Here is a 27,582-nt window from a genome sequence, read left to right on the forward strand (position 1 = left end):
TTTTTATAAGATAGAAAATCTGTCATCGTATCAATTTAAGGGCTAAAAAGGACAGAAATAATTATATTTATACTTATTTATATAAATAATTATATTTATAATTATATTAATACTTTTACTTATAATTAAATCCACAAAATAATTATATCTATAATAATATCGACGAGTAAATTCATTGCAAATTAAAATCCTTATAACTTTTGATTGCTTCAGTGAATCAACTCTAGGTTTTTTTTATAAGTCTCTGAACATGTATCAGAACAATCTGTGCAAATCCTATATTTTTAAAAAAAGGTACTAAACATCCTTAACGTTAAATGCAGGATATGAATCGTGAAAACTGTTATCTTTATACGGTTGCGATTAAGTGCGCATTAATTATAATAAAATCGCTCGAGATGTATATAAACACGTATCGAGGATCTTTGTCGATTGATCAAGCTGTTCATGGGTACCAGCTGGAACACGTAGTATTAGCACGGTGTGAAAAAAAATGATAGTGACGCTAGATGAATTAGCTTTAAGCTTCTTTCTCGCTAAGAGAGAACCTATTATTATATAACGAATATTTACATACATTTGTATTATTTGTAAACTAGCGCTAATACAAAACTCCAATTGTGCATCGACAAGACGCGACACGAGACCTAAAGATCCATCCCGCCCTCCACCCTCCACCCTTCTCTCGCCCCCCCTTTTCCCTCCCCTCCCCCGCTCTCCTCATCAATCTTCCTCTGTCATTTCCCTTTCCCCCTCCCCCCCCTCTTTACCCCAACTCTCTGTAAACCCTGTCTTTTATCGTCTGGCTCGTGCTCTAACGGGCGCTCTTTTTTGTAAAACTAGTTTGATTTCTTCGTTCCGAGATCTCTATAATCTTGCTCTATAACGTTTCGTCTATATATCTCTCTGTATATCGGGCCTTTTCTCCAATTGAAGAAGGAAAAAGAATAAATAAAAAAAAAAAAAAGAGGAAGAGACGAGAACAAGACCTTACCTATCCCGACATGCTTCTAATAGTGTTGGATGGTAACGTTACAAGACAAAAGGAAAAAAAAAAAAAAACGTTAATTGAGCATTGTTATCTATGTAATACAACATAGGATGTTTTGTATTATATTTTCATAATAAATAGAAACGTAGAAAAAGACGTATTAACCACATTCGTGTCATTTCTCACTTGACACCCTTCTATCACTCCAAATCCTTACTTTTTTTAGTTATGTCTTACGAAAAACATTATTGTATTAAATACATACAGTGCTTTTTTCGCGTTTATTTTCATAATTGATCCGAGAAGTTTGAGCATTATATAATCCAATAGAAGATTAATTTGTCAATATTATATTTATTAAAAAGATGAATAATAAAATTTAAAAAAAATCTAAATTTGACTCCATGAATATTATCTAGTAATAAGTTTAAATTAAGCTAAATTATTTATATTACAAAATTATAAAATTTACTAATATTTATTATATTATGAGAGTTTTGAAATCTAATTAGTTAAATTAGAAAAGTAAAAATAATATCTGGGGTGAATATGAGCTCAAAATATGTTATCGCACTATGTGATTACACTTTACTTTTATATTTATTTATTTTATTATATTTTATTATATTTGGCTTATGATATTAGCCAAGAAATGAACAATCTTTTGATCGTGGTCTCGTATGACAAACAAGAGGAAACACGAGTGAGTTAAGAAAACTGTTACGAGGAATTGCGATCGATTCCATCATTTCGAAGCGATGGGTGAACGTGCAAAACAACACGGAGAAAAACAGCCTATATTTTCAACGTGTGCCGAAGGGTCGAACAATATGTTTCTCGGAAAGATCGGGAGCTTTAAATGTAAAAAAAAAAAAAAAAAAAAAAATATGAAACATAGACAGCAAAGGCAATTTTAATATTCTAATTTTCTATTTTATATTTTTTCGACGAGTTGAATGCTAGCAAATTAAAAAAAATTTGAATAATTAGAATTTTTTTTTTCAATTTAGTTTAAGAAGAGAGAAAATGCCTATTCGATTTTCCTCTATGAATTAATCCTAAAAATTTTTTATGGAAGAGTGAAATTAATCACTAATTAATTACTTTAGTAAAATATTTGCATTCACGCATAAAAATTTTTCAATGATTTAAATAGAGACTTTATGCTTTTTTCGCAATATTTTGATATTGAAAAAGTAAATACTTAAGAAAATGGAAATGAATTATATTCGCATTTCAGATAGATTTTACGAGATATATCCATCAGCTGTTCGCGAATTGTATTCCGTTTAAGTGAAAGCCTAAGGAAAAAGTTTGAAAGAAATGAAACTAGAGCAACGTATTCTAGTTAGAACACATGTGTATATCGAGTTTGATATTCAGGCACGTATTATTGGCTCAAGCTCGAGTGGCTCTGCAAAATCTATAGAAGCGGTCACGTATCAGCTCTTTCATTATAAAGCTTCCATACTCTTTCGCGAGTACTAACACAAGAGTAAGTATGCGGACGTGTTGAGCTCTGTTCGGCTTTCCTCTCGATCAGAAACAAATTTCACACATTTGCACACCGCTCTTTAAAGCCCTGTCACTGCGCACAACAATGAAAATTTTTATTGTTTCAATTTCGATTGCTGCAGTTATATCACTGTTACGATGCAATGTGTTAGTATTTATTGGCTATTTGTATAGAGAATTGTAGTACCTACCTATTTTTTTCTATTTGTGAATCCTTAAGAAAGCATGTAGCCAGTTGCTTTTGAATGAAAATTTTATTGCTCGTAAAAATGTCCATTTTATTTTCCTTATTAAATATCTCAATTATTGAATTCCAATTCAATCTAAAATTTTATATATGTATAAACATATGAATTATATATGTTACATTTGGTAAGTATTACACAAAATTTTTAAATTTTTTTGTAAAACGTTGTTAAGAATTATAAAAAAATTAAAGAATATAAATTAAAATAACATGCAATTTTTATCAAATTAAATAACACTCCTAGAATAAAGAAATTTTTTAACCTTGCATATACTTATTCCGAACGAGGCAAATTACACATTTACTTGAAGACGTCATGAAGTTTATCACGGCTGATAAAAACAGCAAACAAGTAGATGTAAATAAATCGTATTGTTGGTGAACTGAGGCGGCACCGCTTGTGCTTACATACGAACGTGATAAAAGATTACAACACGTCACAATGATACAAATAATTCATTTTAAATAACAGTTGCTGATGATTTCAAATATTAAAAATAAGTTATCGTATCTTTTTTTTTTTGCATTTTAATGTACTAAACAATAGCTAACGCCAGTTTAAATTACATTTTCATCTTTTATTTCTATTTATTCAATACATAACTTTCTTACGAAATTTAGAATAGAAATTTATTAAAAGATAATTATTTGGTTAAATGTGCAATTATTATGCGGATATAAATTCGTATAAATTAATCTACCAAGTTATACACGTTTCTTGGTCTTTATAGTTGGATCTGGTAATTGAAGTAAAAAAAACAACAAGTCAATTAACGTTTAAAGAGGCAAATGAATCGAGAGAAATGTTTGTTTGTTAAATGAAAGACCAAACATAATCGCTTATGCTCGTGTGTTTATGCTTCTTTGAATTATCTTCTTTAACGATATCATGCGCCGAAAGTGCTTCGATCATCACAGTCTGCGCAAACAGGAGCAAATTGACGAGAAGAATCTTATCGGGGACAAGAAGAAAAGCATGTAGTAAGTACAGCAGTGCCACCGACAACTACATATTTTATAAATGATATTTGTGTTCGAAATATTAAAAATAAAATAAGATTAAGATAAAATCGATTTCGACTGCCAGTTTTATCGTTAACGCCCTAAGCAATAGAGTAAACTTATCGTGAAGAACAGTAACAAGAGAGGTTATTAGCTACAAGTCAAGTAACAAATAATACAGTGTACGGACGTTACGACAACGACACAATGGGAATGTCCAGAAAGCAGTCAATCAGCGAGGAAAATCTGGTACGTAATACTCCGAGAGCGAAACTTTGATGTAAAAGAAAAAGAACGCCTCTTCCCTCAAAAAAAATATACTCATAGGTGTTATATATGTCAGATGATGTAATTATGCACATACCTAGACTCGAATAACACAATCGAGAAATTAAAAAAGACTGCAAGTGTGTATATTTTCTACAGACAACTATACGAATTTGATTTTCTGCTTCAAAAATATACTCATGGGTGTTATATATATGTGTCAGATGATGTAATTATGGTGACGTAATTATGCACATATATACGTAGGAATAATACAATCGAGAAATTAAAAAAGACGACAAGTGTGTATATTTTCTACAACTATGAATATGATTTTCTGCTTCTTGTAAACCATATTTATTTATTACGAAGAATGCGCTTGTGATATCATTATGCAAGCTGAGAATTATACGAGCCTAAGTACATAAATTTAGATTCCCTCTACGTGCAATAGAGCGATCAAACATGCGAAATGTTTGCAATCGTCGTTTACATTATTTCAACATCTACAGTATAACTGTTAAACTGATCGTTTGCTCTTCGAGAGCTTGATATCAGAGAACGAAATTCAGTTCAAGTACACGCAAATATACCATACGAATTTAACATACTAACGAGCTCACGCGCACGCATGCGTGCCACGGGCGGAAACTCGATAGCACGTATCAAATCTGTGGAATTTTATCTCTGATTTTGCTGCTCTTCCTGTTTGTAAAAATATTTCAAGAAATTAAATACACTTTCAATTTATCGTTATGTCTATTTGTATTTGTATCACCATCGATGGCGCCTCGTATTATCAAAATCATGTTTTTCTTTTTCAGCTGAGATCCAGCTTGACAAGCGAGGAAGGTACGTTTTGCTTAATACCTTTTATCATGACATAAATAATGAGAAAATTTGATTAAATGCCGTAATACATCTCGCGAGCCTTAATAAAATGAATAAATTCATCAAAGTCCATAAAGATATTATTCCGAGGGATTCAAAAACCAAGTATATAAAATTAACTGTAATAATTGTGAACATCTCGAATGCTAAAAACCAGAGTTTCTCAACACAAACGACATATTAATAGAAATACCACTAATAACTCCGTAATCACGAATCACAGACTAGAATATAATCACGACTTCGATTGGATGAATGTTAAGATTCTTGATCAAGTTTCGTTCTATAATAAAAAGCTTATCTCCGAAATGCTCTTTATTAAAAGAACGGTTTGAATTTGCAGACGGACACGGAAAACTTACCGAACACGTATCGTGACGTAATTAACACGCTCCCAAAAATATCTTAGGTAAAGACACAGTATACATATAAACACGTCTCTCATTATTTAGTTTGACAGTAACCGATCGTCCTCTAAATCGCACACTTGCTCAAGTCAAGGTTTTTCTAACGCTTGTGTAGAATACTTGGACATCGTAAGTAACCATTTTATAATTTCTACTGTAAAGACTTTGATTACTCTTAACTAATCTATACGAACATCCATAACGTTTGCAGGATTCAACTGGTACTGAATTAGAGTCACTAGTCTCAAATTACAACTATATCTAGGAATATCATCTTGGCTTGACACTTTGCAAATTATTCTCAGAAGACTGATTAACGCCGTTATTGTCCTACTTATATTTTTTTTATTATTTATTATTTTTTCAATCATACTTGTAATGACTTTTTATTGCGACCGATATTGTACTCACTAGTTTTTTAATTATTAATGAGCTCGAAACGTTCGAGTTTATACTAATTCACAACATATTCATAGATTTCGACTAATTGTTAATAAACTGATTTTGTTTCAATCGTTCTCAACTACCATCTTTATTTCCGTTTATACTTTGCTCTCTACTGCCGTTACTGTTATTAATTTAAACTTTTTAAGTGATTGCCATAATGTCTAGCACACCTTGAGACACCGCGCTGTGAGTTCGCGACGAGGAGGAAAAAAACCTGCGCGCCTCTCGTCGCATATCGGTGCGTTTGCCCTCGTGATTTCTCAAGATCAAGAGAAATCTGACCGATATTCACTGTGTGTTGCTCACAGAAACGCCTCCGTTACTGTTTAGAGCCAATAAACCGGGCGGTAAACTCGGCTGACGTGATCGGGTGAATTCCCTCGAGATTCCGCAGGAGTGAAATTTCGGCGACGAGACCGACAACAGTGCCTATCTTCTAAGATCGACCCGTTAGTGCGGAATCGAAACAATCTTACGCAAGAAAACGAATCGGTGAAACGAATCTCTTCGGGCAACAATAACAAATCCTATTATCGTATACACGTTTTCTTATTTTCTTCCCCTTTGCTTCAATTTACCACGCAACGATACTCTCGGCTCTGGCACTTTCTCTGCAAAATTGCCTGAGAAGAACGTCCACTATTAAAAATATATAGGTACGAAGAGAGAATATTTTTATTTTTACCTATACTGTGATAATTTTATCTATTTCAATATAATGAAAAAAGTACTCCATGTTAAATAGATTAATTGGTGATGGTTGGATAATAAATAGATTAAGTGCAATAAATTGTGTGTCATTAACCAATTAAACGTCCTCTCTATTTATGACAATAAATTTTTAAAATTTGTCGTGCAAGTGTATGTGTATATACACCTTCAAAATTATTTATTATAATTCTTTTTTTTTTTTTTTTTTTTTTTTTTTTTTTGAGACTGTTCCGAAAATATAGAGGGAGTGTTAATTTTTCACGCACTGATTTCATGACAATACGATGATTGAGAAGAATTAATGACGGATGTCTCAACGTACTGTCAATATATTCCCTATAAATATGCACGTAATTTGACAGCAGATGAATTCGGAAAGGCAGTTCAAAAATACACTAAACTCGTCAATTATTATTGACACTAACGTGATCGAATTGGGATGGTACACGAGGCTGACAAAGATGTGTGTCTGTGTTACCGTGTGATTTGTTTTCTCGCAACATGCGATATATGATGATATATCATTCCAGCGAGAATGCTATACGTCATAGAGTGATTGTTAATCTTTTCAAATTCGTTATATGGTGCACGTGTTCGCTGTCATAGATAGAGAACCGCGTATTGCATTATGCGTTCGTTTATCGCTGCGTGCACTTGTGGTCTATGAAGCCGCGTATATTTAATTAATTATCGAATTAATGGTGGTTGGCCCGCGAGTAAAATCGAGTCCAGTTAACCGGATATCTGATTCGATCACGCCACACTCATTCCCCGCAAAGGCTATACTGTTTCGTACTTTTTTTTTATTTACTAATTATTGCAATGAATGATATGTATTAATCACATATTACGGTAAGTTTGAGACGATAAATGATTAAGTATTAAATCGATTTGAAACAACGTGAATGCATAATAATTGTTTAAATGCGCTTTTATTTCTTAAAATAATATAAATCTGCTTTATTTTAGGATATGAAATCCCCATCTATTTCTTAATTTCTCATATTTACAATAATGTTCAATATATTTTGTAATATATTTTCAAAAATAACGACACACTTTGTTTATTACATTTTTATAAGAAATAACTGTATATCGTGGTAACTGAATCTTAAAAAAAAATAAGTTGTCGATGCACAATAATATAAATATATAAAGACGTCATTCTCTTTTCTCTGTTTTAACACTTATTCGTATTATCTAACTGCTAATAAAAACTCTAAATTTCACTAATCTTTTAATCCGATTCATCCGATATAATAAATTTAAAAAATAATGTATATATAAATTGCGTCACTATTTTCTCGCGTATTATTTGATGCGTTATGAAATAATTATTCTTACTGTTACTGCAACGTCTTAATTGACGTCTTTGCGTATCTATTGATGTCTGACATTAAACGTCTTGTTTCTTCTTACCATCATGATTTACTTATCTCAAAGACTACTTATCTCAATTAACACTCGACTGAACCCAATAAGTAATGTAAAGTCTTGAATGTAAACTGTATTATCCGATATAGACGCGCGTTATAATATCTTCATTAAAAATTATCTCGATTGAAAATATTGAATCAGGATGGGCCAATTACACGACGGTAAAACTCAACTAGTACCGACCAGTGGTGCGTTGCAAACGCACATTTAGTTATCAGATCTGCTTAGCTCGCGAAAGTTTGCTTATCATATCACGAGTAGACAGAACCGCGAATAATCGAGTTTCCAGACACTTCAAGATACATTTTCGCAATGTCAACAGGTAGTTTGTATATTCGAAATACTAATAATTGTATTGATGCCGTCACGTAATCCACTTAATCACGATAATATTCATCGATGAATGTAATCAATTAGGATACCGCGTTTAATTAAATTAATCGTGTAAACGCGAACGTAATCTTACACTCACGTCTTAGTTCATCTGTTCTCGATTGCGTCAAACTTTTTAAATCATTAAAAGATTAGTGGCTTAGTTGAGTTTATGAACTTTAAATTATGTTAAAATTTATCGTTTTTTTTTTTTTTTTTTGTTTCGTGTAGTAGCAGATACTTTACTTGAAATTTTAAAAAGAACACTCAAAAAAATATTTTGCTAATGTAGATAGATTTCTACTTTTTGTATCTATTAGAATATATTGTTTGTTACGTATAGAATTTATAGCAGCAATATTTTAGCAATACCTCTAGAAAATTTAGATCCCATTGCCAAATATTAATCACAAATATAATTGTCTTTGACAACAGGACTTAAAGCTAAGCATCACGGAAAAATTTTCTGTCCAAATTACACTAATTTTGTCTCTGTCATTGAAATTGAAGTGCAAAAAAAATATATGTAATATTACAGTATTTGCTAATAATTTACCTGTTTCAGTTAATTTTTTACACCTAGAAAATTTTTGTTGAGGTTGCAAGATCATTTTTTTGAGTGAATGATAGATTTAGTGGAATAAATTTTCTGAAATAATTATATATATATATATTTATTTTCGCACCCATTTGAGAGAAAAATTTATTTTCAACGATGCAACTAATCAAACTTCACTGATGTTACAATTGCATATTGCAATTCAAAATTTTCCAAAATAATGGCTGTAAACATTTACCAATATAACTTGTCACACGCGATCGAACCAAACAATCCTTTCATATATAACACGATCGCATCTAATCGATTACGTGATCAATTTCTTTCGACAATGCGAAACTAATCTCTTCATAATACTCGTTTCGGTTTACCTCGAACAAACGAAATTTGCCTACGCTAACTTTAACCTACTGGAAAGCTTGCAAGCTTGATAGATTGCGTTAGCCATTTACCGGAGCATTCTTCGCGATTATATTGTGTGATTAAATCATCATTTTAATAAAATATACATCTTTAAGCACGATATATTTGACAAAACATGCGTATATGCTCCTCGCTTAATCTGTAATCTGTCAAATCAGATAAATCTTATTTCAATCTCTTTTATACACTTGCTAATTTTGCTGTCAGTTGTTTAAATTTTATTTTCTGCATAGAGTCTCTATCTCTTCATTGCATGGTTTCGAATATTAAAATACGTATAATTAAAATTTTACGTTTGCTTTAAATTCGATACCTATGTTTCAAATGCTATATAAATTATGCTGAGGATTTTTCAAGTAAAATAAATGTTTCAATCAATTAATTAACTTGTATGGCTGAAAATACGCAAGAGAAGAATCCGAGAATATTATGAGAATGCTTTCTACCATAGACATATTACATATTCCGCTATTTGTGTCTTATACTTAAGATCATTAAGTCCGGTTTTAAATCGTAATCTTAAGATTTCGTTCAGCCAATGAGATGACCGAATGGAATCTTAAAACCTTACTTAAAACGATCTTAAATGTAAGAACAGATTATGAATATCGGTCGTAGATAGAGCTTATCTAGCTTATTAGATGTCAAGATAAATAAGGGGTAAAAGAAGTGCATTTTCCTCTCTCGCGTGCATACAATACCACGATCGCTGAGAAAAACGTACGAATACGTATGTGCAAGAGAAGAAAATTTGTCATCTATCTATAATATATACTATTTGTCTTGGCAGGGAGCTAAGACAGGTGGGACAAGAAAGATTCCTTCTATATTTATATTACAGAGTTTAATCCTGTCAGCCTTGAATCCTTACGTGCTAAAATAAATAGATAATATATCTATGCTTTCTACAAGATTTTCATTCAATTTTTACTCATTAGCAGACTACTGGAGCGACGACATGTCGACAACTGTTCCAGAATTGACAGTCAGACGACCGGTCTACCAGCAGGACGAACTTAACCATTTGTGTAAATACGTGAAGCCCAGGAGAATCCGTAAGTGTCACAATCTACTCGAGCACGGATAGAGATAGGGTTTATTTATTTATTTTTTTTTTTTTTTTTTTTTTTACTGCTTTCTTGCGCGTTTTACCTTGACTCGCTCGTATTTTCTCGAGAAATTTCTGCACGCGGACAATCTACTCGAAATATAAACCGCTATATTTATTAGTACAACCGGTTAAAGTAAATCGATTGACAGAGAACGTGATAAATTCTTTAAAAAAAAGTCATCATTTTTTTTAAATTTAGAACTTTATATATATCTGTGGCAGAACAAAATTAAAGTTTCATGGCTTTGATCTATATAATTCTTGTAAACTACGCGATTCTCTTTAATAATAGCTCCATTAGATTTGAAAAAATACAAAATAAAATTTGTTTAAAGTTTGTTTTATAAATTATTAGTACTCTCTCTCTCTCTCTCTCTGTTTCTCTTTCTGTTACACATTGTTGAGGACTTTGCATGTCATATTTATTTATATTTTTAAAAACTAATTAAAATATACACAGATTTTTTCAGTCATTATTTAATTTAATTGATCATGAAATCTCTGACTTTCTTTAGTTAGCAATGAAGTGTCAAGACGATGCAAAAGCATCAAGCCAATTATGCTTTTAAAAAAATCGATACCTCTAATCGACTGGCTTTCTTCGTACGATTGGAAGAACAATATTCTGGGAGATGTTGTTGCTGGAATTACTGTTGCTGTAATGCATATTCCACAAGGTATGTTTCGCTAAATGATTTCAAAATGATACTTGTATAATAAATGTTATAAATGTAGAATAAAAAATTGGTGGAAGGGCTCAATATCTGGAAAGTTTAGCTTGAAAGGAAAGTTAATATTCACAAACGCTTATAAGACCCATTTCATCGATAATAATTTATTTAAATTTCAAGAGTGCGCCATGCAAAGTGTCGCATGAATTTTGATTAATATCAAAGTAATTTCACGAGTAAATTCATTGCATGAGTACCTAATGGATCCTGAAAATTTAAATTTAAATTTTTCGTTTTTTTCAAACCTTTATTACATAAAAAAGTTTGAATACTCACCTATTTATGTATTATTTGGCGTATGTTTTGTACCTTTTTTTGAAAAGGTATATTTTGTTCTATATTCGATGGTCTATAAAATATTATCGAAACTACAAATTCTAACAATTTTGTGGACCTTCGATCCTAATTTATTTACGAATCATTTTTCTTTTCCGACTTGTACAAAATGTATCTACTTAGAAGAGTTTCATCAGCAAAAAGCCAACGATGCAATATAGATATGCTTTAAAAGAGAAAAACGAGCAATATATACAAGAGGTTAATTTGAAATGCCCTATTTTTATGTAAAAGATTAAATAAAAATAGAGCATTTCAAATGGGACATTAATTAATTAATCGACTGATATTCATTAATTATCAAGAATAATTTTATCTCGAGAAACGGCAAAAGGAAGCAGATCGTGTCGTCTCGAGTCTCGCATAAATACTACATTATGTGTTTACGCAATGTAAACAAGTACTAAGCAAATACTGCGGGCTAATTAATTTGTTTTGTCGCCCCTAATTAGTTTATGTAAAATATTTAACACCCTTTATAGATAGACTTATATGAAATTTTCTATTTCTTGTATTTCTGCTTGATTATTAATGAACTACTATACCGGCTTTTCCCATTATCTATCTAAATTATTCGAAATCGGCAATTTACACATATATATTATTTCACGCTCTACTGTCAATATTTATTAATATTGTTCTCAGGTATGGCGTACGCTATTTTGGGCAATGTTCCGCCAATTATTGGCATATACATGGCTTTTTTCCCGGTCCTGGTATATTTTTTCCTCGGCACGTCCAGACACAATTCCATGGGTAGGTGTGTTGCAGATTTTGTTAAAAAAAAAAAAAAAAGAAAATAGTAAAAAACGCGGAACATAAAGGAACATTGTTCACATTAAAATAATTTAATTCAGAGACCAACAAATTATTTAAATTAATACAAACCTTCGAGTCAATGTTTATTCAGAAATTACGTTTGGCTGCTGCTTAATTCAGAGAGTACCGTAATTAAGCAGGATTGCTGCTTCTATGTTAATTAAGGTACATTCGCGCTCGTCTGCATGATGACTGGAAAAGTCGTTACCACATACAGTAGCAGGACAATTTCGGTAAATAGCACGTCAACCGAGAACGGTACCTCAATTTCTGATATCAGTCATCAATATTCACCGGTGGAGGTTGCAACAGCAGTTACATTCACGGTTGCCGTTATACAGGTAATTGCGTTACACATATTCTAAATCGAATGTTGTTTATACTTTCTACAAAAAACCGTGCTTCTAATATTTTTCTCCGACTTTTTCTTCATTAAGCCATTTCAAGTTATCTATTCTCTCATGTATTTAATCTCAAAAAGCGCAGATCAATATAACTCTTAAAATAAAACGAAATAATCTTTTTAAAATATTTTTAGAAAATTAGTATCCTTTCAATTTTATTAAAGAATATATATATATATATATATATATATATATTAATTTCATTTAATCCTGTCTTTAAAGAATTAAAAATTTTTTAATTAAAAATAAATTGTAAAAAAAAATTAATTTAAATTTTAAATTTCTTTTCTCCGTATCAGGTCTCTTTAAAAAATTCAATTTAAGAAACTATTTAGCATTTTGCCTCGGTTGGTTCGTTTTAACTACTTTGTTCCCACAATCGCAATTCGGTATGTTCATACATTTTCGTTCCCTTGAGCTTTCTCGCGCAACGCTCAAAATATTTCGTCTAGTTAGGAATGTACGTGCTACGTTTGGGCATAATCTCGTCTCTCCTTGCGGACAGCCTCGTGAGTGGATTCACGACTGCAGCGGCGATGCACGTGTTTACATCGCAAATAAGGGATCTCTTCGGGCTGAGCGACCTGCCACGGCGTAGGGGTGCGTTCAAGCTTATTCTCGTGAGTACAGTAAGAGTTAAGTTTTGTTTGGCGATGCAAACATTAGTCGAGTCTTCTCTCTAACTGGGACGCACACGCCGCTACTAATACACTTCTGCTCTTACGAATTTTCTTTCCTTTCTTTCTTTTTTCTTCCCGTCATCAAATATGTAACGTTTGCACTCGCCAAACATTTAAGCAATCATGAAGAACGCTTCCTGTAGATATTCCCGTGCAATCAAGTTGCAATTTAAACGCTAAGAGAATATTACGTGATACGAGTATAAAGATTACGTGAAACCAAAAGGTCAAGGTTAGTATTTAGAGCACCGAATGCGATATGTAATATCTCGTTAGAACTAGTCGTAAAAATTATTTTTGTCAAATTATTTTTTAATGCACAAAAGTGAAATTCAATATAAATGTATCATTGACTTCTAATAATCATTTTAATAGCAATTGATAATTTTTACATAATTGTTACTAGAGAATGCCTTATTGTAATAAAAAACCTGAAATGGCACGAAAGGAAATATATTTTAAATTCTTTTAAATGTAATACTTTTATTTTATCAATTTTTTGTTATTGCATTAATTTTATTGGAAAAAAAATTTCAAAGTATCAAAATATTTCTTTTTCATTAGAAGATGCATGAGATTTTTGATAAATGATTTTTTGTAATACGCGTATATTTCTAAACTGCATATCTTTAGAAATATAAACCGCGAAATAACAGATAACATTTTAACGGAGCTTCTATTTTCGTTTATTTCAAATATGTGTTCACTATATTTTGTCACTTTATAAATTGCTATTTTTATTAAATTTTCGTTTCGATAGTATTGCTAGATTTACATATTTATTTATTGATTTCACTAAAGTAAATTTTTATTTCGATAGAAAAGTCGATTTAATAGTACGAATGATTAGTCCAAATTTTATTTATAAAATTAAAAAAACAATGAAATTGACATTTGATTGACATTTTTTAAAAATCCCTTTTCTAAAATATAGATTTTTTTTAATGTACTTTTTTAAATTTACGTTATTGTTCGCCTTATTAATTTTTTTCAGACTTATATAGACATTTTCAACAATTTGAACAACATTAATATAACCGCCATAATATTGTCTGGCATTACTATTTTAGCCCTTATTTTCAACAACGAAGTTCTTAAGGTTAGTAAAATAATGATGCTTTGAGCAAACATCAAATGTATTCTTTTTATTTAAAAAATACGTAATTTATTTTGCGTTCTAAGAAGAAATAATTTCAGCCAAGAGTCTCGAAGTTATGTCCCTTCCCGATTCCTATAGAAATGCTTGCGGTAGTAATCGGTACTGTAGTATCGATGCAAATGAATCTGGCGGATACTTATAGCGTGATAACTGTCGGCGATATACCAGTGGGGTAAATGTACTTTTTGATCTCTGAATATTTCATCGATTTATCTTTCACAGTTTTTAATAAAAAAAATTGCACTCTGCTCAGAGAGAATGTCTTATTTTACGATTATATTAAAAATAATTTCTCGAATATTTTATAACTTTTCACCGAGAAAGTATTTATTAGAAAACACATTACAACAAGCTGTGAAAGTAAAAAACAGTCAAGATAAACTTCAACTGTCATAATATCAAGATTTTTAGATTGCCAGTCCCGTCGATACCACCGTTGTCGCTTATACCTAACATCTTAGTGGACAGTTTCGTGATTACCATGGTCGCTTACACAATATCGATGTCTATGGCATTGATTTTCGCGCAAAAGATGGGTTATGAGGTTGATTCCAATCAAGAATTGGTAGCACAAGTAAGCATTGAAAATATCGCAATATTTAGTTTATTTTTTAATATATATTAGAAATAAATATCAAAATTTTTAAAAATAATTATTTTCTCAGTATCATATGAAATTAAATTTCTTTCTTCAACTACAAGTATATTAGATGTGGCGTTGCCTCAAATATATTCTTATGTATGTGTCTAAGAAAATGAGTAAGTATATAAAAGTATCTATGTGTCTCTCAAGAGAACGGGATGTTTGCAGGGACTAGGTAATCTTGTAGGCTCCTTCTTTTCCTGTATGCCTATCACGGCTTCATTATCCAGAACGTTGATTCAGCAAACTGTGGGCGGACACACGCAGCTGGCAAGCTTAATATCATGCGCAATTCTGGTCAGCGTCTTACTATGGATCGGTCCATTCTTTCAACCTTTGCCACGAGTAATTATCATTTCGACATTTCGATTTAGCTTATACTTAGATGATGTGCCAAGAAATATTCAACATCCAAATAAACGTATAATAACAACAATGATTACGATGTTTGGATGCGCAGTGTGTTCTAGCAAGCATAATCGTGGTGGCGTTGAAAGGGATGTTGATAAAGGTCACCGAATTTGTGAGATTCTGCAGATTGGACAAGACAGACGCCGGCATTTGGGCCGTCACCTTTGTCGTCGTAATTCTTTTTGACGTAGAGTACGGTTTATTGGTCGGCGTGCTTCTCTGCGTCGTGCGACTACTCATCTTCGCGCTATGCCCTTACACGTGTAAACTCGCTCTAGCACCCGGCACTGAGCTCTATCTCGACGCCGGAAGATACAAAGGAGTATGGAGAGTTTTGTAGTTTTATTTAACTTTCGCCCATATTATTTTATCTCTCTTCCCGGGGGGGGGGGGGAAACACGGTTACAACCCACTTTGGGGCCCTTGATTAGTAATCAAATTATTTGGATTGTTCGTAACTAACTTTTGCAATTAGCTATTCTATTTATTTCAAAGATTTTTAAGTTACACTAGTTAATTCTCTCAATTAGTCCCGTCGATATCCAGTTACGCAAAGATAATTTTTTTTTTTTACTTAAAGGGCACTAATCAAAATGTTAGGTTGCTTAATTACAAAAAAAAAAAAAAAATGGTCAAAATTTTTCCCAAAGTAATTGCAATTTTTAGTTACGCGGGGTTAAAAGTAGATTGTTTACGTAAAATTAGAGTTACGAGCAATCAAAATAATTTAATTACTAATCGTGGGCTCCAAAGTTGTAACTTGTAATCGTGTTTTTTCTTTCCCTTTTGTAATGCGCAATATTTATTGTCCAATGTACGTAAATTTGTAAGTATTGTATAAAAATATAATGAATTATATAGTTGAGGAATTATAATTCACTGAAGTTTCGAATTTTCAGTTTAACGTCTAAAGTAAAATTATAAAGCCTGTGGAATTATTCAAATAATTTGAATCGTTCTATTACTGAGAACAACTTTATGGAATTTTACGATTTACCAAATTTAGCGAATCGTTTGAACAGCAACTAATGAAATCAGAAATATTTGAAAAACAAATATTTTCAGACCGTCGAAATTCCCGGTATAAAAATCTTCCATTATTCTGGCAGTCTGAACTTTGCGTCCAGGCAATATTTTCGCGAAGAAGTATACAAGATTGCGGAGCTAGTGCCTCGAGAAGAACGAAACAGGTGTCTGAAAGTCTCATATAAAGCGACGGAGGAAATTAACAAGGTAAATGTATGTTATTCAATTTAAAGAAATTCTGAAGAACTTGCGTAAAAAAGAAAAAAAAAAATTAAATTATCCGACGCATAATTCTATGTTGATTTAAAATAAATAGCTATTATATATCTTCGTCGTATTGACTTATCTTTAAATATCTTTCTGGCTGTGCACTTGATCTTTAACTTTCACAGCTACGAATTCTCATATTGGACTTCACCGCGTTGTCGCACATCGATCTGGCAGGTGCCAATGCAATGCGAAATATCATCGATGAGTATTGCAACATAGGAGTGTCTGTTTACATAGCGGGTTGCTCCAGTAAATATATTTATAAATTAATCTTTGACATGTACATTTGTAATTTCGATCAATGGGTTAATTATATGCAAAATTTAGTCAATATTATCATACGTGACATTTTCTATCATTCCTCTCTAATTAATATCATCCTAGATACGAAGGAGGATGATACTTGAATCATCGCAAATCGATTTCTATTATTACAAAAAAAAAAAAAAAAAAAAAAAAAACATTTTTTTTCCATTTTTCTATAGCATAAAAATATATTCATCGAAATTACATCAGCTTCGATGTCCCAAATTAATTTCTATTCAAAATAAAAATTCGATATTGCGATATTGTACAGGTCCAGTTTACGAAACCATGAAGAAGTGCAATCTGGTCGAGTACAACGAGAATCATTTCTTCGCCATGTTTCCCACCGTCGCCGACGCGGTGCACTTCGCACGTTTTCACAACGAGTCGATACCTGCGTGGAACACCCGGATTCACTACGAGAACTCCATTAGTAGATTATGAAACCGCATGGCACAGTGTTACATGCGACAACGAAAAAAAAGAATATTTATAATCACGAATATTTAAATTGCGTGATGCAACTTATTTAATGTAGCTAATTTAAGAAGGCTAATACGAGTAGTATTCGACTGTTCAATCGTGTATGGACAGTTTTATCATATGTTTTAAGTAACAATAAGTTTCTTGCAAAAAAAAAAAAAAAATGTTACCAATCCTTAAATGTATGACAGCAAATTATTTATGTGTCACAGCAGGTAAATTAAACTCGAAACGAACAGAATATAATAATAAAATTAAAGAAATAAAAATGATTGACTATAATGCTACTCAAATATTATATTTGCATTAAAATATAGCGATTCATTATATTATATTCGCGGAACCTCAACGTAGAACTTTATATGAACTTTATATGAGTAGCATTTCGCGCACAAACAAAAATGAAATATCAACGTTTAATGTCTCATCAAAATGTCACATGATAATTAAATTCATCACCAAGAGATAGGACAGCATAAGTTGCAGAATTAGAATTCACATAACACGTAGAACAAAGTCATTGTTAGTCATTGTGAGTAAATAACTAAATAAAGAAGCTTTGTAACAATATTTCTCTCATTAGCAAAATTAATAATAAATGGAAATTATTAAGTGATAAGATATATTCAATAATTTTATATACATATATGTCTACATGCGCACGCTACAAAGAGTATTTTAAAATTTAGCTTATAAAAGCATTTTTAATCTCCAACCTAAGGTCGTCCAACAAAACCAATATTTTATGTCGGTCGCGATACGAATTCGTGGCAACTCTTTCAACAATAAATCTAGCAACGACTCCTTTTCCGTCCTGATTATTTCAGAAAGTAACATGATCGTCGTTATTACCGCTTGAATGCACTAGGTTATATACTATATGTTTAAAAAGAACTGCAAAAAATTAAAACTTTAGAAAAATGTCGTAAGAAAACAAAGACAATAAATAAATAAAATTTATATCGCGCGAGAGAGATGAGAAAAATTCAACCGCGCAAGAGATTTGAGGCAAAACAAGTTTCAGAAAAAAAAAAAAAAAAAAAAAATTAGCTCACATAGTCTCATGCTTGCGGGATTTTTGGCTATGCGCCATTCGAGTAATCTAAAATTAAAAGACCAGAACGTAATCTTCAAGTGAATGCAATGAAACAGCTAATTTTAGCGGTAGCCAAAAAGTAAGCATTTCCGGGGAAAGAGTCAAAAGTGTTTCTGTGAATTTGTATTCATTGCCACCTATGTCAGAAAGTATTAAACACTCTTGCTCATAATTATTAACAAAATTTTTCGTTATGGAATTTTTAATTATGGAAATTTTATTTCGTTTGTTGCGTTCGTAAAATTATCTCACCACAAATTTAAAGAAATTCTAATTAAAAAAAATAATGTACTTAAATTAATCTACTTTATTATATTAAGAGAGAGAGAGAGAGAGAGAGAGATCTTATTACGACTGAAAATTATTACACGTAAATCGTATACAATTCTTTTTCTTTATGAAATAACTCTATGAAGCAGTCTATTTAAATCTTTTTCGCTCGTTAATAACAATAAGCGGTATGATACTGCTTGGGGAATGTATCGTTTAAAATTATAATTTAAAATATAAGGATTTAAGATAAACTTGGGTATATTCAAAGTGAGTTAGTTATATTTCTATAATAAATACACTCATGAAACTTTTATTTTTTTTTCCCTAATATTTCTTAAAAATATAGATTTTATTATAAATGACTCTTTATTATTTTGGTTTAACATTTTTTTTTAGTACGATCTACCATTTAAGCCTATGATTTTACCATCTACTGTTTTAACCTCGCATATTGGCTGATCAAATATTCTTGTGGCAAAGTCCAATGAAAATATATGGAACATTTCATGAGAAAAGAAGTATAGTGCGCCGCGCGCATATAATAATTTTTTTTAGTGTTTAACCATTGTTTAAATAATGCAACAATTTTAAAAAAACTTTTAATTATTATTCTGAAAGTAATTATTATTCATTTTTTATGAGCTTTCTAGCGATGCTATATATTCAAAAATTAAACAAATTTGTTAAAGTATTTTTAATTAAAATTTTTTCTTTTTAAATTTAAAAACTAAATTTTCAAATTTACTTGTAAAAGCAAAATACAGCATACTTGAAAAATTGCAACTTTTAAAATTTCTAAATAATATAATCTAAAATAGATATCAATAGATATTTAAAAAAATGTCTATATGATACAATTATTAATTTTAATAGTTTATGTATATTGATAGTCGTGTTTGTTTTCACGAAAATTTCGAAATCACGCCAAAATACGTTTGCTCATTTAAATAAATGAAATTCGTTTACTTGGCAACACACTGGTGCACAATCATGCAATTATAATGAGCATAATAATTATGCACTCAAACTGCAACACTATTAACATCCTTCTAATCGCCATATGCTAACATAGTACTATTTTACCCATTTACAATTCCCATTTACAAGTAGCACCAAATATAATAAGTTACATCATGTATAAGTATAAATTTTATATCAAGTGTAAGAACGTATATGCAACATGGCAAGCTTAACTTTATATACAGCTGTATATAAAAAAAAAAAATGTTATATACAGCGTAGCAAAGTTATACTCAAAATTACAGTAAAGGTAAACAATCGAATCTTAGATATTATATGAATTAAATTTTCCAATAAAAACTTAATATATAATTTGTTAAATAATTTCAAGAATCGTATGAAAAATTTTTATTACACTAACATAAAGATTCAGGAGTTATATTTTTAAATTGGCAAGTTAAACTAGTCGTATATCATTTTATTAGAAATAATTAACAAAACTTAGAAGAAAAATATCTTCCACTTTTCTATAAAAAAAAATTAAGTCTCAGCGATCGCGGGAAGATGATATTCCGTGCTTATTATTTCATCAATATGCAAAGTAATTATAAATTTATATAAAACATACCTATTTCCGTCCTACTTGTACAGATTTTGTCTGGATATTTGTCTGAATAATTGTCATTTCGGAAATCCTGACAAGCACGAAAATGAGAATTCGCCGGATTCTCCTATTTCATAATTACGTGTGCGACACGATAATCGCTATTTTTGCGCGTATTAAACCCAAGTATCGCCTTTCTCTCGCCAATTCGTTATGAATGCAGCACGTGCGCGAAAGAAGTCGCGTCGAAGATGCACTATTATAGGATAGAGGCGGCTTTAAACGCCGGGACGACGAGGGAATTTCTATGAGGCTCTCTACTTTTAAGAACGTATTTACCGAACGTAGAAATTCGACGGCGTTCTTGTTTCTTTTTGACGTAGCATGCTAATCAATTATTCGCACCGTCGAGATTTTGATAGCGCGTATTCTTTCGAAAGTCGTGTCTTGCTGTCATTTAAATCCAAAAATACAGGCTCGCGCCAAGTCACGAAGCGAGATGAATCGTGTATCTGTCTGTTTTATCCATGCATTCCGTCTGCTGAGTTGAAGATAAAAAGCTAACAAAAGTTGCACGTAAAAATGACTCATTAAATCCGCGCGATAATTAATACTGCTGGATGAATACGGGAGGATGGAACGCGAGAGCCCCGATATGAATAGAATCCCGTGAAATAAAAGCGTTTGCAATTTCTTTCTTAATCGGATTCGATTATTGAAGGAAAAAAAGGAATAGAATAATATTCAAACGATATGCATTATATATTACGATTATGTAATATTCAATTATCGGCGATTATTTGCACATCGTCAAAGCAAATATTTTAATTACCTTAACAATGCACACATGTAAATTTACATGTGCGCGTAGAATAATTTTTCCAATACACAAATGTTTATTATATTTTTTAACAAGATAACGTTCTATGAAATCTTTCGATTTGATAAGAATAAGTTTTATTAAATTTATCAATAGGATCGTTGATTAATAAAGAAACAATAATTTGTCAAGCAAATATAAAATCGACTCACCAACCGTTGCACTGTTGTAATATTACTGTTGAACTGCCATGGTACTGCTACTACAATGCCATTGCACTGCCGATGCCGTTGCATTTCTGCTGCCACTTTGCTATTTGTCCCTGAATATTAAATTAAAAAATATAATTAGTTTCATAATCATAATTGAATTTTGCTAAATATTACCTATAATAATTTAAGGAATTAAATTAAGATTTGTATTAATTTTTACTTTAATTAAATACATGCACTGCACATTTATTTGCAGCCGCTATTTATTCTCTAAATTTCTCGAAACTAATTTTATTCATGTTTAATATAATATTTGAAACTATAGTCGCGTATAATTAATTTGAACTGTCGTGTACTATCAAAGTGTAATATAACAATTACTCAATACTCTTTTCTCGATACTTCCGACATGTACACTTAATATGCAGACAATTTATTTTTGAAAATTAGCATACCATTGTTGCTTACCAGCCGATTATTACATAATATATTTACATAATTGTTTTTTTGTAAGAAAGATCCTTTATCATTAATTGTTAACAAATACATAAAGTTTTCATTAAACAATTGATTCATCAGATAATTATTATTTAAATAATTGATAAATACTTGGGAAAAAATAGGCATCAAGAGCTGAATAACAATTATTGTGTATGAAAAATAGAGGATAATAAGAAATAGCAATTAAAGTTGAAAATAAAAATAATGAAAATTAAAAATAATAAAAATAGAAAGTATATTCGTGTTCCATAGATATAGGACAATAATATAGAAAGTCATAAATGATAAATGATAAAAATTAACAATTATGACTTAAACATTAAAATATATGAAGAAGTTACAAATATTTGTAAATTTTACACTATGTATGTGCGGGCGTTTCGACTCCTTTTTTGACTCGTCCTCAGCGCAAAAGTTGATATAAATATGAATAAAAATTGAGGCTCGAAGCTGAGATTGGAAAAGAAGAGAAAGAATGCGTGTAACGTGTGCCTTGTAATATATTTGTATACGCATGAATGAGAGCCGATGTAACCATCGCAGTAGTCAGGATAATACTGATTGTGAGCGAGAGTGTCTTCTAAAGAATGTTCTGTACAATGTCATTCGTGAGAGAGAGAGAGAGAGAGAGATACTTGGGAGCGACCTTCCCGGTCGCTTTGTTTACGAGACACAGTGTCACGCGTACAACGCTGCTAGTCTGTTCAAAGATATTAATCATATAAAATATTACATCGAGCATGGCAAAATATATAGTTTCTCGTTTAATATTATCTTGACTATACTGTCGTAACGATCACTTCACTTTGTGCGACGCGTACTCGTATTATGTCGTAAAAATTCTCTTTACGTTATTCATGCATTCCGCGTTGTTATCGAGAGTGATAAATCAATTATCTAATAAATATCGCAACGTTTTTACTAATTGTTAGTGACAAAATATATTTCATATATGCTATATATCATATATGGGGGGTACGAAATCGACCACTTTTTTCCGCGAATATTTTTTATTTGCATTTTATAATTATAAATTAAGAAAAGAAATTAATAAAAAAAAATTCAAATAGTTATTACTTTAAGAAGAATAAAGATATTGGCATTTATCAGGTGGTCATTTTTTTGTTTTTGAATGTAGTTTTCGAGAAAAAATATTGAAAAAATTTTTAAAAATAATTTGACATCGTTTTAGTCAATTTTAATCGAAATTATTTTTTTTCCTTAATGAGACCCCTTCGATTTTTTTCTAAAAAAATTGATAACATTTTAGACTTAAATATAAAACTTTTGAGCCATGAGCGAAGAGGAGATTCAAATAACTTTGATTTTTTAAGACCATTTTTTGCAATTTTTTTATCGAAAATCACATTTTTTAGTTTTTTACATTATTACTCTGATAAGAAAAAAAGTTTACAGAGATAATAAATACTCATTCTAAAATATTAATAATAGAGCAAAAAATTTTAATATTTTTTAAAACTATTTTTCCGCTGTTTTTCTCAAAAATAATATTTATTAATTTCTTAGACGACTCCTATCGAAAAAGAAGCTTTGCAAATAAAAGATTAATGAAATAAAACATATTTTATTGGAAATTATAACACAATAACATTTATTTGTTAATAATTTAAATAATTTATTAATTAAAAAGGATAGAAAATAATAAGCAAAATGAATAAATATAGCTATATATAATTTAAGGGTCATATATATTAGAATGATCTAATTTATCAGAAATAATATCGACCCTGTGTCGATAGATATCCGTAAAATTGTTAGGCAATTTGCGACATAGCTGCACGCACGCTATATCGATGTGTTACATCTCTAAACATCCTGAAGCGTGCGCGACACGCGCGCAAACATAAAAGAGCGTGCATTATGCATTTAAACGAATTTAGAGATCTATTCGAAGTTGGCTTTAAAATTTGCGCCGCATGTGACAGCTGGCACGTGCGCGTGAAGCCGACTTTCGCGTCTGCGCGCTCGATGACGTGCACGTCGCCCGACACGTCCCACAGTCCCACGTCCGTGAAAATCGAAGGAATCGAGCATCTCCTTATCGGTGTGTGCGTGTGTGTCAGTTTCTTGCCGCCACGTTCTTATATTTATTTACAATGAGTGCGTGGATGCAGTACTTCAAATCCATTCCGACGCATATGGTAAGTAGCAAAATGTTACAAAGGTTATGCTAAATAATAAATTAATTATTTTACCCCTGACGATTAGTTCAAAATGACGTTTATTCATCGCACGAGATTAGGTTAGGTTGTCAAGCACCGTATGTTAATATAATTACGAACCTTGATAGATTCTGTACAATAATTTATATTAATCAAGTAAATTTGTTAGCGTTACGTTTATATTTACATGTAAATTTTTTGACTCATTATTCATGTAAATATTCTTAGGGAAACTTTATATCATGTTTATGTATCCTATTACTTGTTTTAGGATTATGATGGCCAAGCCAGAGCAGAGAAATTGTCGCGAGTCATAATAACATTATTTGGTGTATGATATGATTTTTTTCCAAATGCAAACAACATATAAATGTTGATAATATTATCGTAGAAATTTAATATTGCCTTGTTTACAGGTGGTTGGCTTAATCTGGGGTTACGTTATTCAACAGTTTTCACAGACAATCTATATTTTGGGTGCTGGCTTTGTCATGGCAGCATTAATCACTGTACCTCCATGGCCTATGTACCGTCGCAAACCATTGGAGTGGCAAAAGTCGCAGTCTGAAGTTACCACCAAACTCAAGAAGAAAAAGTAATCACAGAATATTTTTGTGATATTTTAAAGAAAGCTTATTATTACAAAAACATTGTGCGCGCTGTACAATGTTGATGTGAAGTTGTTTGCCGAAAATGGAGATCTATACATACCACTGAGCATTTGTCTTTATGCAATTATGATATGAAATTCTTTGAGAATGAATGTGTGAATGAAAGTGTATATCGAAACAAGTGTGAGAGACATTAGAGATCTTTTTTGTAAGATTTAACACATGTACAAATATTATTTGTACTATAATATTTGTTGGCTGTATAAATGTGTATCACAAATAAAAAAACATACATTTTGTTTGCATAAGAATATATGTACAAAACTAAATAATTATTCTATAAATTATAATAAATTAAGAAAATTTTAAGAAACAACTAATAAGATTTAATGTCAGCTCAAACAATTAAAGAAATAAATAAAAAATCGAGCAATTAAAAAAATATGAAATGAATTATAAAACTATTATTGAAATAAATTATATATAGTGAAAAAATAATTAGTTCCTTTATTTATATATTTCTTATATGTAATGTGTTTAATAATAATATAATTAAAATTATTATAAATAATGTGTAATATCCAAGTCTCTTTTGTATATTAAAGTAAAATTTGAACATATTATCTATCTTGTATACAATTAGACAAATATCTTTTTATAATATATCTACAAGTTTATAAATATCTTATTACAATTAAAATCTAAAGAAATAAATTTTTAATTTAATATACTAATATAGAATAAAAAGAGAAAGGCTATATAGATGAAAAACATGAAAAGGAAAGAAAATCTATAGATATTTTTAAATTTAATAAAGCTCACAAGTCCAAAAAAATGATTGATCCTTTTGAATATGATTGATCCATTTTAAATACATATTATTTCATTTATCCATAGAACATTCTTGTAGTAATTAGTATCTGTCGTACATATGTAATACAAGCACAGAAAATGTACGCCGTTAAAGCCTAGATATATAATCATATAATCAAATAATCACCCAACGTTATATCGCTTCAACTTTACACGTTACGAGCGGTTACATAAAAAAGGAATGAAAAAGAGAAGCGTAATCATTATATCTGCAACAATTTTACAGCGGCGATAGCGTTTCCCTTCCGTAACGGAACCACCTATCTTATATAATCGTATACCAGAGAACGTAGCATAACAGCAGCAACTGATCCAGCATCGCCTTTCCGGTTCGCAAATCGTCGGTCAATTAAATGTTCTCCGCGATTACGGCATATCATCGTCTCGGTCAGAGACCCGTTGGACCTGCTCCAACGTTTGACTTTCATCGATCACGTCCATTTTCTCCGATTGCGAATTGACCAGGTCATCATTTCCATCAGAATCGCGCCGCACCAATTGACTTTCACGCGCCAGCGACTTCGATCAGAGTTAGTAATTACTGAGATACGCGGTGTAAAAGACTACACTTACAATGTAGACCTAATTGAATCGCGTAAGACTAACATTTTAAATAACAGCGTGTAAAAATTGTTTTTTTTTTCCTTTTTTTTATTAAAAAAAAAAAAAAACAAGTTTGCAAATTATTATTTTTTATACTTTTGAATTTAACTGAAGAAGAAAAGAGAAAAAAATATATATATTCAAATAACCAAATTAAACAAATGTATTATTTATAATACACTATTTCAGCTATCATTATATATTTACATAAAAATAGAAATAAAATAAATATAAAAATAAAAATTGAAATCATACTCGTAGCGTTTGTCTTGTTTATTAGAAAAAAAAAAAAAAAAAAAAAAAAAAACAAAGTATCGTACCGTAAAAAATTTTGATCAAATCATTATACTTTTCCTCGAAGCGTATTAAACACAACTGGACCATAAATAACAAGCGCAAACAACTCGCATTATAACGAGCTTACATGGCGATGAGGTAAAAGTCATTCGACGGGAAGCACATCTACGGCATATCTTACATAATCGAAATCCGGATATTGGCGAATTCGTCGATGGGAATGTGCTCTCTCATCCTGCAGCTTTTATTTTAATCTCTTTTTTTTTCGCATTTTTTTCTTCAATCGCGCGCCTGCCCCGTACGCAAGCAATTTGTAAATGTGCGTGTAAGAGTTACGAAACGCTTTCTCTCTGTATGATGGATATTTTAAGTATGCAACTTGCACTACTTCCTGTGTAACGCGGGTAGTCCCACCGATCGGTGATGAAAACAAGAAGGGAAGGGGAAGATGTAATTGTAACTAAGCATGCAATGTACACGACACGGTCTCGATCATTACCTTGGTCTTAACACTGAGACCCGTTTGTTTAGCAAACTTCATAATTGGCCTGAAAGCAAGAAAATCAGTGAGCAATCTATCTACGTAATCGATATCCCGGTTCTCAACGAATCGAAGACTCCCAAAACAAGTCGCGTAGAGTATTTTTTTTTTTTTTTTTTTTTTTTTTTTTTAATCGAGATATTATATATTTATAACTCCAGATATTTTTCGCCCAAACCGCTTTTCAATCAATATCTATTTCTTTTATTACAATCTGTCCTGAAATCTATTTCGATAAATACATTAACCGACGTGTGATAAACGTGTATTAAATTACATATTCAATATATAAGTCTGTTACACGTACGGAAAGAAATTACATATATTCTTATTCTCAGGAAAATAAATCTGACGCAGTTT

The 27,582-nt window shown here is 31.0% G+C and overlaps 2 protein-coding genes across 25 annotated transcripts; both read left to right on the forward strand.

Annotated features, from left to right (window-relative positions):
* The first annotated feature begins 3,443 nt into the window (after window positions 1–3,443).
* LOC140668549 (prestin) lies at window positions 3,444–18,267 on the forward strand. 24 transcript variants are annotated; one of them, XM_072897659.1, is made up of 18 exons: window positions 3,446–4,004; window positions 4,847–4,874; window positions 5,257–5,322; window positions 5,933–6,005; window positions 6,098–6,423; window positions 10,208–10,324; window positions 10,896–11,057; window positions 12,093–12,203; window positions 12,432–12,607; window positions 13,123–13,290; window positions 14,345–14,449; window positions 14,548–14,681; window positions 14,921–15,083; window positions 15,321–15,497; window positions 15,613–15,885; window positions 16,629–16,796; window positions 16,982–17,108; window positions 17,437–18,267. In XM_072897659.1, exons 6-18 carry the CDS (start codon window positions 10,228–10,230, stop codon window positions 17,607–17,609), a joined length of 2,034 nt encoding a protein of 677 aa, XP_072753760.1. In that variant the 5' UTR covers window positions 3,446–4,004; window positions 4,847–4,874; window positions 5,257–5,322; window positions 5,933–6,005; window positions 6,098–6,423; window positions 10,208–10,227; the 3' UTR covers window positions 17,610–18,267. The 24 variants fall into 24 exon arrangements, with proteins under 24 accessions (XP_072753756.1, XP_072753754.1, XP_072753755.1 ...); XM_072897661.1 differs by lacking the exons at window positions 5,933–6,005; window positions 6,098–6,423 and adding an exon at window positions 5,366–5,449 and having other exon boundaries at window positions 5,257–5,292; XM_072897663.1 differs by lacking the exons at window positions 5,933–6,005; window positions 6,098–6,423 and adding an exon at window positions 5,366–5,449 and having other exon boundaries at window positions 5,257–5,292; window positions 10,211–10,324.
* Window positions 18,268–24,120: 5,853 nt separating this feature from the next.
* Spase12 (Signal peptidase complex subunit Spase12) lies at window positions 24,121–24,904 on the forward strand. The gene is made up of 3 exons (XM_072897792.1): window positions 24,121–24,276; window positions 24,569–24,628; window positions 24,714–24,904. The coding sequence occupies exons 1-3, from the start codon at window positions 24,232–24,234 to the stop codon at window positions 24,894–24,896; spliced, it is 288 nt and encodes a 95-aa protein (XP_072753893.1). The 5' UTR covers window positions 24,121–24,231; the 3' UTR covers window positions 24,897–24,904.
* Window positions 24,905–27,582: the final 2,678 nt, after the last annotated feature.

This window comes from Anoplolepis gracilipes, chromosome 8, assembly GCF_047496725.1.
Source record: "Anoplolepis gracilipes chromosome 8, ASM4749672v1, whole genome shotgun sequence".
In the NCBI taxonomy this organism is placed as follows: Eukaryota; Metazoa; Arthropoda; class Insecta; order Hymenoptera; family Formicidae; genus Anoplolepis; species Anoplolepis gracilipes.

Excerpts from the sequence above, each read along its gene's own strand:
- LOC140668549 (XM_072897653.1), top strand. The coding sequence starts at position 3,963 with ATGGGAATGTCCAGAAAGCAGTCAATCAGCGAGGAAAATCTG. Across the intron at positions 15,084-15,320 it reads ATCAAGAATTGGTAGCACAA|GGACTAGGTAATCTTGTAGG; the intron begins GTAAGCATTGAA and ends GGATGTTTGCAG. Across the intron at positions 15,886-16,628 it reads ACGCCGGAAGATACAAAGGA|ACCGTCGAAATTCCCGGTAT; the intron begins GTATGGAGAGTT and ends AAATATTTTCAG.
- Spase12 (XM_072897792.1), top strand. The coding sequence starts at position 24,232 with ATGAGTGCGTGGATGCAGTACTTCAAATCCATTCCGACGCATATG. Across the intron at positions 24,277-24,568 it reads AATCCATTCCGACGCATATG|GATTATGATGGCCAAGCCAG; the intron begins GTAAGTAGCAAA and ends TACTTGTTTTAG. Across the intron at positions 24,629-24,713 it reads TCATAATAACATTATTTGGT|GTGGTTGGCTTAATCTGGGG; the intron begins GTATGATATGAT and ends CCTTGTTTACAG.